General features: G+C 42.5%; 1 protein-coding gene across 1 annotated transcript in view; it reads right to left on the bottom strand.

Moving 5' to 3' along the window:
• WDR48 (WD repeat domain 48) overlaps positions 1 to 13,122 on the bottom strand; it is a 51,581-nt gene that overhangs the window by 21,505 nt on the left and 16,954 nt on the right. The window contains exons 6-10 of the mRNA XM_006120557.4: positions 8,808 to 8,896; positions 7,678 to 7,779; positions 6,843 to 7,067; positions 1,958 to 2,032; positions 1,072 to 1,174 (exon numbers count right to left, since the gene is read on the bottom strand). Of these exons, the coding sequence (XP_006120619.1) occupies positions 1,072 to 1,174; positions 1,958 to 2,032; positions 6,843 to 7,067; positions 7,678 to 7,779; positions 8,808 to 8,896 (594 nt within the window). The remainder of the gene's footprint in view (positions 1 to 1,071; positions 1,175 to 1,957; positions 2,033 to 6,842; positions 7,068 to 7,677; positions 7,780 to 8,807; positions 8,897 to 13,122) is intronic.

Here is a 13,122-nt window from a genome sequence, read left to right as displayed (position 1 = left end):
TTTCTGTGTAGTTGGTCTAAACCTGCCACTCTTCCCAACTTCATCTTCTGAAAGGCCGCTGCCACTTCTTCAGAGTGCACATCAGGTTCAGGAATGACAAAGCACAGGTACATTGGCTCCACTGCTGTCTCTGATGAAAATAGTTTGCTATAAAAGCACCACCTAACTTGTTCCATTTCACATCTGTTTGTTGTTGTTCTACCGTTCTCATTAACAAACGAGCTTGGAAGAGTTTGGCTTAGCTGGATTTCACACCATGCTCTTCACAAACTCATTTTCTCTTCAACTGCCTTTTACTGTTTTGTGATACTGCTCATAATCTTCTATCATCTTCCTCCTCAACATTTTACAAATGAGCTTATACTCCAAGCCAGTATTGCCCTTGGCTGCCATGTCTCTCTGCCTGGCAAGAAGATCAAGTGATTGCTGGGTAAAGATGGTTTCTGGACTCCTGTGGCTTCTTCACATTGGCAGCAATTTTACATTTGTCAAACTACACTAAAAACGGTAGTAATCGGAATCAATATCTTCGATTTTGTCCATTTCCCACAACTCAAGAGTCAACAGCTTACTTAACAGATCTCAGTGGAATTGTTGTACCCGCACACCGTGCCTAACTCTTGCCTTTATCCCGTCTTCCGGTTTGATGTTTCTTTTGTCGCTTGCTCTAACCAGTTGATGATCTGATTGTACAGATGACCGATTCCAAAATTACTGTTACATCTGTAACCAGTCACCTCTTGTCCACCAGGACATAAACTCATTTCTTATTACGTCATTCACTGCTTGCCAATTCCATCAACTTCTGACCCTCTTCTTGAAGGTGTTCCTGACTTATAGACGCGAGGATTCTGCATAGTTAACCAGCCTTTGGCCTCTTTCATTTCTCATACCCAAGCCATATTGTGTGATGTAGTTTTTTCGATTTTCTCCTATACCCACCATGGCACTGAAGTCACCAAGCACCACCAAGTATGTTGTTTTAGTCTGTTTTACTCTACTCTCTTCACCAGCTATTTTCAGCAGCTAGCAATATTAATTATTTTTGAGATGGTCTGAAAGCCCATTTACCTTTGATAACTTGGTCAGGCTGTGTACAAAGAGGTGTTATAGGATTGGTACAGTCATTGTCATAGTCCCCAGAAGCTCTAAAATTATGAATTCCCTTCAAAGTCTAAAAGAAGAGACAAAAGCATGACAGTCAGCATTTGCAGAGATTGTTAAAACCTATGAATATAGTTAGCTATGGTAAGTGAGATAGCATCTTTTACTGGACCAGCTTCTGTCCATGAAAGAGAATCTTGTGTGTTAGCTCAAAAGCCTGTCTCTCCCCTTGATATAAGTCCACTCAGTCCTACTTCTTGTTCACCAATGGCCAATACAAACAAATGTGTTTACATTTACAGGAGATAATGCTCCCTGCTTCCTATTTATAATCTTACTTAAAAGTAAGAACTGGTGTTTGAATAGCACTGTTGTAACTGACACAAAGTTATTTGTATGTTATATGCTGAACATTCCTAAGCCCTTTCATGCTTCAAATTGTAGGCTCTAAAGTTTTATACTGTTTAATTTGAGTGCACTTATGTAAAAATAAATTCTATATTTGTAAGTTGCACTTTCATGATAAAAAGACTGCAATACAGTACTTGTATGAGGTGAATTGAAAAAAACTATTTTATTTATCTTTTTTATAGTGCAAATATTTGTAATGAATATAAAGTGAGCAATGTACACTTTCTAGTCTGTTATAGCAATCAATATATTTGAAAATATGCAAAAATTCCAAAATATTTAATAAAATTTTATTATTGTTTAATAATGAGCTTAAAAATGTGATTAATTGCACCTTTTTTAAACTTGCGATTAATTACAATTTTTAAAAATTGTTTGACAGCCCTAAAGTAATATTGAACTTTATTTTTAACCATTTATTGGACAAAAGAAAATAACTCACCCACTTATTCACAGAGGATTTAGTTGTTGCAACCCAAAGGGCTGGCGGAGGATCAGCTGATCTATCAAGTTCCATCTGAATAATTAAACCAAAAAATACTTTTAGATTCCTTAAGTTTAACATTTTCTTTTCAAGAAGATTTTGTGCTCCAGTCATTGCCAGATGTGCCTAGAAACAGTTCTATCCTCAAGCTTACCGAAGAAATACAAGTTTCAATATAGTAAATAGCGAATTATAATTGCTAAGTTTATTGGAGATTTTAAATTCCATTAAACAATAAAAACTATTTTAAATCTTTAAAAACATTTTAAATGAGACTAAAAATTGTGTAGTTTAAATAAATGTTGAATATATTTAAGTAGCTTTTAGCTAATCAGTTGTGGTTTAAAATGTTTCACAAGTATAGTACATTTGTATGTATGCACATTACCTAAGATTTTAACATTTGACATGATGATCATTTAAAAAAGATAATTACAAAAGCTCAGTACTACTAAATAAGTAGACTTGCAGAAAATTAGATTCACTTTCTAACTTACTATAGCAATAGAGATCCCACCCTTTTAAAGCTTCATAGCACATTTCTATTCTGGCCCTATGTGTGATCATAATTTTTAAAATATATATATAAAATAAATTTTCCCTCGGGACAACAGAGTGACATCAAACAACACCGGCATTGTCCCACCCCCAGCTCCAGGTAGCTCCTCTGGCCTTTACATTGCTCCTCCATGGAAGGGTCATTTTAGGCCGCCACCACCAGCTACTGCCCCCACCTGCCTTCCGCACTGACTAGCCTCTTCCCTCGCAGCCTGCAGACCCTCCTTACGCCATGCTACCATCACCACTGGCTGGGCCTGCTGCCTGGCCCCAGCCACCTTCCCCACTGACCAGCTTCTTCTCCCACAATCCTACCTCTCGCGCCACCCCAACCCTCTCACTCACATTCCCCAAGCCGAGACCCCGCACCTTCAGTCTGCTCAATCACTGTCCTGCCGAGACCGCGCATCCCCAGTCCCCTCACTCACCGCACAGAAGAGACTGTGCAACCCAGCCCCCTCACACACTGTAGTTCTACCACCTTGCCCCCCCATGAGGCTGAAGTACCAGCACCAGCTTCCTGAGGGAGGTGGAGGGGAAAAAGTCCTGAGGCCCCCCACGTTCTGCAGTTTCCCTTCCCCGTCCCTTGGCTGGGAAACAGCAGCACAGGGACCCACTTCAGAGAGGCTTCCCCACTGCTGTTTCCCCAGCTGGGGCAGGGAGAAAGGAGTGGCAGCCTGTGGGGAGCCTTAGGGCTTCCCTCCACAGGAAGCCGGCGCTGGTGCTTCAACCTCATGGGGGGTGAGGGCTGTAGCCCCAGCACAGGCTCCCTGCTACGGGGAGAGGTGGGGCAGCTGAGCTGGAAAGTGAGGAGGTTGGAGGTGCAGGGTCTCTGCAGAGTGGTGAGTGAGAGGAGTGGGAATGTGGGGTTTTGGCTGAAGCTGGGGGACGAGGCTCCCAGCGCTGCCCCAGCCTGTTTACTCACTGCCCTGCCGAGATCCCACACCCGCAGCCCCGGGGATGTAAAAGAGTAGCCAATTAGCCTAGGCTTATCTGGTAGTCGAGTAGACTATTCACATTTACCCCTCCTACCCGCCTCTATATCAGAGGCAGAATGGGTGAGAGGAAGCAGGAACTGGTGCTGGGGGGGACGGGGAGCTGGCTTAAAAGTGGTTTTCTCCCAGCATCATCTCCATGGTGCTGTTTCTCCCCCTCCAGTGATGTTATGTTTATCGGAGGCACTGGTGGTGGTTGGGGGCGGGGGGAGCTGGCTAGGGAGGCTGCTCCAGCAGCTGCCATGATCTCAGGGGGTCCCAACTTCTGGCTGGGACCCCTCAGTGGACAGGGGCTACTGCCGGAGCTGCCTCTGTTCACAGTGGCTGGGGCTGGCTGCAGACAGAGGCTGCTCTACAAGCAGCTCCTGTCGGTTGTGAACTGATGCTGCTCTGCGGCAGCCCGTCTACGGGGGTTCCAGCAGACAGGGGCTCCTGGACTTGGCGTGAGCTGGGACTGAGCAAACTCGGCTTAGTCCTGACTCATGCTGGTCCAGGAGCTACCTCTGTTGTGGCTCTGCAGTTTAAATGTAGTGGAAGCTGGACTGCCTGCATGCCTAGCTCTTACTATGTTTAAACTGTACAGCCACAGTGGGGGTTGCTCCTTCTGAACACCTTCCCTTATTGACTAATCATGTAGTCGATACAAATTGTCTCCATCCATAGAGGTGTTTAAGTCTCGGCTTGACAAAGCCCTGGCTGGGTTGGTTTAATTGGGATTGGTGCTGCCTTGGTCAGGGGGCTGGACTTGATGGCATTCTAAGGTCTCTTCCTGCTCTACGATTTTATGATACCCCATTACCCACCTCTTAACATCCTTACCCAGCCCCCTCACTCACCAGCCTGCCAAGACCTTGCACCTACAGCCCCCTCACATACCCCATCCACCGAGACCCCACACTCCCAGCCGACTCCTGCATCCTCCCGCAGGCCAAACTCTTACCCCCGGGGGGGGGGGGGGGGTTGGTGAGCATAGCTCTCACACTCTCTGGCCACGAAAGTCATCAGAGAGAGGGCGGTTGGCAAGCCTAGCGAGCAGGGGGCACAGCTCCCTAGTAATTTTTAAAATTTCATTTTCCAGTTGAAATTTTCCAGGATTTGACCTCTTCAAAACCAAACTTTAGGTGTGCACATTAGATATTAAATATGGTTCTTTTGCTAATGCAATAAAAGCATGCAGCTAAGGAAGACCAGACTGCTCCTGCATTTTATCTGTGCTGGAATATACACCCCTTGGGGTTCTAGCTGTTCCCGTGATCCATAGCCAAGTAGTTTCTGGCTACAATATCTCCCTCCATCTTTTTTCCTATTTTAAAAAAAGAGAAATTAGATTTTTTAATGTAATTTCCTAAATTAAGAGGATGTAAGTGTTGCAAAATTAGATACTCTAAAGCGCTATACAACCTTTACACTGCTATTCCCCGTGAATGTGTATCATAGTACAGAGTAGTTACATGATCACATAGTATTTCTCAAATACAGTATACAATTTTTTCTTCACACTTAGGGTACGTCTAGACTACCGTGTTTTGTCAACGGAAGTTTTGTCGACAGATACTGTTGACAAAACTTCCGTCGACAAAGAGCGTCCAGACACACTGAGTTCTGTCGACAAAGCAAGCTGCTTTGTCAACAGAACTCCGTAGTCTGGACGCAACGTTACAGGCAATAACACCTTCTGTCAACAGAGTTCTGTCGACAGAAGGTGTTATGCCTCGTAAAATGAGGTATACCAGCGTCGACAAAACTGCTGAGTTCTGTCGACGTTATGTCGACAGAACTCAGCGGTAGTGTAGACGCTGGTATAGTTTTGTCGACAAAAGTCCACTTTTGTCGACAAAACTAGGTAGTATAGACACACCCTTAGAAACACTACTAAGTTTTTATAATTTCCGTCCTACCCTTCAGTACCTACATTATTTTAATCTTAACAATAACTGACTTCAGAAGTTCTATTCAGGTAGATGGATACATGCAAAGTGCACAGTTTCTTTTATTACATAATTAATTGATTTAAATAGAACTCAGAAACCATCTTTGGAATGGATTTCACAAGAAATCTCACTATCACTTTGTCTTTTATAAAAAGGAGCAAGTGAAGATCGCTCACTCTTCTGATCAAGGTGTTGTCCACCAAAAAGCTAGTCTTGCAAGTAAGATTATGGGTAAAGGGTTGAATCTGAAATTCGAAAATCTATAGTGGTTTGGACACTATCCAAGTTCTGTTTTGCTGCCACAGGCAGTAAGAGAGAACTGAAGGACTGCCATTGGTCTGCTCTTTCATTGGGTATCTTAAACATATTTTTACATACAGTTATGTTCGTAGCTATTCTGTTACACAACATGCCACAGATTAATCATAACTGTTTTACTATACATTTTTCTTTTAATGTGTGTCTGTGCATCCAAATAAAGTATTTCAGAAATAGTTAGTAACCACCCCTATAACTAAAGGCTGTTGAAATACACACAGGCCAAGGAGGACAGTCAAGCTTGTTTCCAAATATATGAGTACTTAGACATTGACTCTAACCCTCTTTCCATAATCCTTAACGGAAATAATTCTCAGTAACTTGCTCTATAATGCAAGGATCTGAAAAATCCTTTTCAGGGAAGAAAAATTTTCAAATCTTTATTAGATTCAAAGTTTTACCAGGGATCAAAATTCTCTCTTCAGGAGCAGTAACAAGAATTTTTTTCCTGGTCCGAAGAACAATTATAACAGCCCAAAGGGTTTCCAGCTTTGTTATTTTATAACCTTAAACATCAAGTTATTGTATTTTAGGCTATGTCTACACTGTACATTTATTTTGGAATAAGCTATTCCGGAAGTAATACTCCAAAATCTCTCATTTCAAAGTACCATGTCTACACTACAGAGAAGCCTCGAAATTAGTCCAAGGCAGCCTCCACTAATATGCATGTGCTACCTCGATTTAAAGCCCCAGGAAGCACTGGGGAGTAATTACTTCGAATGGCCCTAAAGGAGGAGCTATTTCGAAATAGCAGGGGAGCATCCACACACTACTGCTATTCTGAAATAACTGTTTTGGAAGAGGCATTATTCCTTATGGAATGAGGTTTACCCATGACGGAATAAGCCACCCATTACTTTGATATTATTTCTAAATAACAAAATTGCTGTGTAGATGCTTGCAAAGCTATTTTGGAATAATGGATGTTATTACGAAATAACATTGCTATGTACATGCGCCCTTACTGTCTTACATTTTAGGAGATATCAAAAGGTCTTATGTGAGATCAAACCTGTAGGAATCTTATCAATCAATTACCTTAAGAACTGGTGCCTTTTCTTCACAGATGAGCACACGGATATCAGGATTTCGTAAATCTGTACAATAAATCTTCCTGTCTCTTCCTCCTGAATAAACATGAGTGAAGGCGTCATTGACCTGCAGAGCCCAAACACCTTCATCGTGGACTCGATAAGTGGCTATACATCTTTGCTGGCCAAGGGACCATAGACGAATAGTTCCATCAGAACTTCCTGAAAGACACTGAGAACAAACATTGTATTTAAACTATAGCAGTAAGCATCTGGAAAAAAGTGATTATTTAAAAAACAAAACAAAAACAACAAAAAACAGTTCTTACATGGAAGCTCTCAAAAGCTGTATTTTTCCATTAAGACAATGTTAAACTGAGAATTGCATTACATTTTTCTTTACCTAATGCATATACTGTATACTGCATCAACAAGAGACACTGAGACAAAAAAATACTATTAATGGTTTTATTCCCACCAACTGGTTCACCATCAAACACAAATTAGCCTAGTATTACTTTATAAGTAAAACAAAAGATAATGTATTCAGATGTGAACTCACAAAGTCATTTTTTAACAATATATTTGTCAATTCTCTTAACTACTAGTCACAATTATGCATCATACAGTAAACCAAAATGTTATTCACAGATTATTTAGTTTAAAATATTTATATTACATCACCTTCTTATCAATGTAGGGGTTTTTTTAACTAAAATATATCTATATTCTACATAGAAATATGGAAAAAAACTTGTACTGAAAATGTGTAGTAATATTTTGATAGAGCTTTAAAGAAAAACCTTAGTGAAAATATCTGTGCTTCAAATGAAAACCTATACCTGTGTCCCATCTCTGTTCAACAACAAAGCTTTTACATTATCCGTGTGCCCTTTAAGTTTCATCAGCTTTGCACAAGTCCTTGGATCCCAAACCCTTAAAACCTGTAAAAGTAGAGAATTGCATATAATTTTTCCTTCTTTTCACACATGAATTGCCTATATATGCAGTAACAAATCATTAAAGTAACTCCCATTTCTTCAAATAAGTGATTTTTCCAAGTGTTATTTTTTAAACAGATACTCACCAACACCTAACATCTTCTCTATTATCAGGAATATTTACAGAAGAGATTTTTATGTTTTTACAACAAGACCAATTTACTTCATATTCTGACACAAGTTAAGCAAGAGGACATTTATTACAGGGTACATGCAGAATTAGATTAGAGTTCAGTGCCTTAAAAAACAAAAAACAAAACAAAACAAAAAAAACAGCAATCATTTTATTAAGACTCTAAGGGTACGTCTAGACTACCGCATTTTGTCAACGGAAGTTTTGTCGACAGATACTGTCGACAAAACTTCCGTCGACAAAGAGCGTCCAGACACATTGAGTTCTGTCGACAAAGCAAGCTGCTTTGTCGACAGAACTCCGTAGTCTGGACGCAATGTTACAGGCAATAACACCTTCTGTCGACAGAAGGTGTTATGCCTCGTAAAATGAGGTATACCAGCGTCGACAAAACTGCTGAGTTCTGTCGACGTTATGTCGACAGAACTCAGCGGTAGTGTAGACGCTGGTATAGTTTTGTCGACAAAAGTCCACTTTTGTCGACAAAACTAGGTAGTCTAGACACACCCTAAGGGTATGGCTACACTAGCCACCCTAGTTCAAACCAGGGTGGCTAATGTAGTCATTCGAACTTGCAAATGAAGCCCGGGATATCCTGCAATGAGGAGTAACGGTAGTTTGAATTAAGAGTGTTACTTCGAACTACCTAGCCCGCGGGCAGGGAGTTTGAGCTACCGGGCATTTAAAAATGGCGGCACCTGGGAACATGCAAATGAAGCCCGGGATATTTAAATCCCGGGCTTCATTTGCAAGTTCGAATGACTACATTAGCCACCCTAGTTCGAACTAGGGTGGCTAGTGTAGCTATACCCAAAGAGTTCTGCCAGGTTCTGCTTACCTTCTCAGTGGACCCCGATACAATTACTGTTCCCATTTGATTCATTGCAAGGCTGTAAATGGAATCTTTGTTCCCACTCAGGGAAGAAGCTATTGAAAAAGAAGATAACAGCATTAATGCTTTGTTTTCTCCATTTGCCAAAAAACAATTACTTCATTTCGGAGCCAACTGCAGGTTTTGATTCAGTATGATGGTCCTATGTGAAAAGACAGCAGACTCCCGGCCTTAGTATTTAGAATTAATTTTAATAGGCAAACAATCTAGTTAACATATTGCTAGAAAAAGCCATCTCAATTTCTAACTTGCAATTCTCTAAAAATAACTTATGATAATGGTACACTGCAACACCACTGCACTAGTAAACTGTCTATAGCAGAGGTCAGCAACCTTTCAGAAGTGCCATACCAAGATTTAACTAATTCACAGATCTGTGTGCCAGGGGGAGATGGGATAGGGAGCAGGGGCAGGCTGGGTATGGTGACCATATTTTCTGAACCAGCTGCAGCTAGGGAGAATGATTTAATTTAAATTACTAAATAGGTTAAGTGTTTTAACTTTCTCATGTTAGTTTATCAAACTTCATTTTAAATAAAGTAAAAGATTATGTCCAACACAAAAGCTTTCAATGTTTTCTTTATTTATGGCAGAGGTAGGGAACCTTTTTTGGGTTGGGGGTAAACCTCGTATGAGGAATAAGGGTTATTTCAGAAGAAGGGTTTACTCCCGAAATAACAAACGCTGTGTAGATGTGGTTATTTCGAAATAGGGTATTTCGAAATAGCGGCGGTCTGAGATTATGCAAATTAAGCGTGGGAAATTCAAATCCATGCTTCATTTGTAATTTTGCTTGTCTGCATTTGCATCTCTCTCTCGAAAGAGGGTGCAAGTGTAGACATACCCTAAAAGAGGAAAATACAAGAGACTCTGAAATATACCAGGTTTGTGTTACAAACAGAGAACATAACATTTTGTATATGGAAATTCAATTCCACAACTTCTAAAAACAGTATTTTATAGATTACTAAGGGGCTGCGGCCCCTGCTTGCTACCTTGGCCAATCCCCTCTGTCCACCGCAGCCAGATCATGTCCTCCCCTTCTACCCGTGCCGCAGCTGGATGGGGGACTGTCACCAACCTTTCCTGTGGCCAGGTGGAAGCTGGACTATGGGGCCTGCCCCAGTATTGGGGCTGGGGACAGGATGCTGTGACCAGCTGGGGTCTGGGCCCTGATTGGGCAAAGTGTCTGGTTGGGGGGAAGGGTTAGGAGCCAGCTGAGAGCAGAGTGTCTGGCCAGGGGGTAGGGGACAGGAGCAGGACAGGGTGCAGGAGCTGGCTGTGGGTAGGGTGGCTAGCCGTGGGAAGGTGGCAGGGGTGAGCTAGGGGCAAAGTATCTGGCCTGGGGGGAGGGGTCAGGAGCAGGGAAGGGTGCAGGATCATATCAACATGCTGCTATTCACAGCCAGGGGAGGGAGAAAGGAAGTGGCAGCATGTGCACTTCCCCACAAGCTGGATCTAGCGCAGAGCCTCGGGGCTCTCTTCCTGCTCCCTCCCCCCACAGGATACCAGCAGAGTCTGGAGCGCCTGGCCTGGGGCAAGCAGTGGCAGTTCCCCGGGAGCCAGGTCAAGAGGCAGCCGGGCTACAGGAGCCGGGGCCCACCAGCAGAATGGACAGCTGGAGCTACCCCCCTCGATCCTTCTGCAGGAGAGCCCAGGGTGTCTCCCCAAGAAGGTCAGGGGAACTCCAAGCCATGGCCACCACTTCTCCTTCTGAGTCTGCTGGTCCTATGGAGCAAATATAGCACTTTTAGATTAGGGGGTGTGTGTAACTGGAAACTTGTAGTGTGGGGATGGATGTGTCAGAAAATTTAATATTTCTCCAAAATGCAGGGGTGTGTGTAAGAGAAGGCTGAAAGGATCCCATCATCAGCACAGGAGCATGGACACAAAACATCAGAGGAGTAAGAGTCAGTTCAGAGTTCAGAACTATCCCTCAAGCCTTGTCACTTTCAGAAAGAAAGGCATAGGCACAACTAAAATGGATGAAATAGCACTGAAAGCAATTATCATAGTCCTTATTACAATCTAAGGCATCATAGATATAACTGTACGGTACATAAACTCTCCACCTGTTTTTTAAACGCATTGCTCACCATGCAGCAGCATAAACATTCTGCCTAATTGAAAAACATGTGGCTTCATTTCTTAAACATCTACAACAGGAGTGGGTAAGAAGCAGCTAACCAGCCGGATCCAGCCCGCGGCTGCCTTGCCATAACACTTAGGCACAGAGCAGCTACAGTCGCTTTAAATGCAGGGTGCTCTGTGCTCTAGATGCTAGGGAGCCAGGAGAGAGACATTGTGTGCTGCCCCACCCTACCCAGCAAAATCTCTCAGACCCCACGGGCCAGTTTCTGGCCAATAGTAACTGAGAAATTTTACTAGGAGCAGGGGCAGCAAGTAAAGCGTGGCTCTCTCCCCCACTGCCAAAGCAGAGCCACATGTAGCAGCCAGAAGCCTAGGACTGTTGCAGGACGCCTGCCTCAGGTTCCTTCAAGGCTGTTGGCTGGAAGCCACCTAGGTAAGCACATTCCAACCAGAGCCTGCCTCTGGCATCTCCCCTTCTCTCAACTACCTGCCCCAAGCTACCACCCAAATCCTCTGCACCCCTTTCCCCCCCTTCTCCCAGGTCACAACTCCCTGCCAGGCTCTGAAGCCCCTCCTCTATCCCTCCCCCAGGCCAGAATCTTCTCCTGCACCCATACTCCTCCTCCTAAACCCTGCATTGTATAGCAATACAACATGTCTGATTTCACTGAATTTTGCATAAAGTTATATTATAGGCTATTGGGAAATTATGGTTATATATTTGCTCAGCAAACACGATCATATTATGATTAAGATATTACCAGCCAAAAATGTATTCTTCCAGTTTCATAATATGTAGCACTTGATTACTATATCCAAGTGGACAAAGGAGAATAGTTATAGTGTCTCTCCATTGTAAAGATCCAAAAGCACAAATTGTGCCGGAAACAAAAGTTTCACACCTTTGCTATTGAAGGAAGCCTTCTTCATAAATAAATATTGTTCCATCTGAATTAGTGCCTTCATCTAGAAAGACTGATGGATGCACCCTTTTAACAAAGGCCTGTCTGCTGTCAGGCTCCTTTTACTGTTTCCTGTCAGCCTAATAAATGCAGGATCAAATTCTGCCTACATTTACAGTTTATAAAACTCAGTGAAGTCTGTAGAGTTATACAGAAACAATGGCAGAATAGAACTCTACATCTATCCTATGTTTCAAAGGGCCTCTGGGGGCATTCAGTATGTTTTTCTCTAGCCCATTAGGAACACTGTTTACTGAACAATCAAGTGCTTAAGAAGAGTGATAAAACCAGAGCATTTTTTTCCTTTGGGTATCTTTACTGATTGAACTTCATAAGCACACATTTGTTTCTACTCCTTTTGATCTAAGGTCAAATAAGTGGCTTGTGAATTATTTATAGGGATGTTCATTTACTTCAACCTGGCACAATATCATTATAAAAGTTTCTAATAAGCTCAACTTGACTTGAACTACAACAGTCTTACAATGTTTTCCTCTAAGACAGCTACTAAATTTCTAAGCTATACCCATTAGGCTATAAGAGGACCTACCCATGGTGTCAGCAAAGATTACTTGGAAATAAAATCGCCCAACTACTTCAACAATAACCAGCTTTCAAAAATTACTGAAATAAAACAAAAGAACATTGCTAGCCATTTGGAAAAGATGGCAAAATATTCACCTGGAACACCACCGAGAAGCGTTTACATTCTTTGTCACCAAACAAACTCAATGCTCCTGAAAACTGGGTGTATGTTCTGTTACATTACAAGCACACAACCTTTAAAATGGGGCTTGAAAAATCCATAAGTGATTAGTGAGAGACTTCTCTAGCAGGAGCCTTCATCTAAACCAGTGGTTTTTGCCATGGTGCCCGCCCATTTATGTGCACCCACCTAGTGACCAGGGCCGGCCTGAGCCATTCTTGTGCCCCTCCGCCCCTGGGTGCCCGGCAGCCCCAGAAGGTAGGGGACCACTGATCTAAACCAAAGCAACATGTTCTTCCTGACTCCACACACACACACTTTCAGTGTCTTTACTACTGTTCACAGCTTTATCAAACAGTGCAGAAGTAAAATGAACAAAACTGGTCTTTTTATTGGTTTTATTCAGAACCTTATAGCAACAATGTAGGAGAGACCTGGGATTCACCAAAGCATTGCTCTTAGACAGCTTTAGTGTTGTTCACTCCTATTTTGCCCCACCCTC

This window comes from Pelodiscus sinensis, chromosome 2, assembly GCF_049634645.1.
Source record: "Pelodiscus sinensis isolate JC-2024 chromosome 2, ASM4963464v1, whole genome shotgun sequence".
NCBI classification, from domain to species: Eukaryota; Metazoa; Chordata; order Testudines; family Trionychidae; genus Pelodiscus; species Pelodiscus sinensis.
Note: the sequence above shows the minus strand (reverse complement) of the source record. Positions and strands in the feature narration are given on the sequence as shown.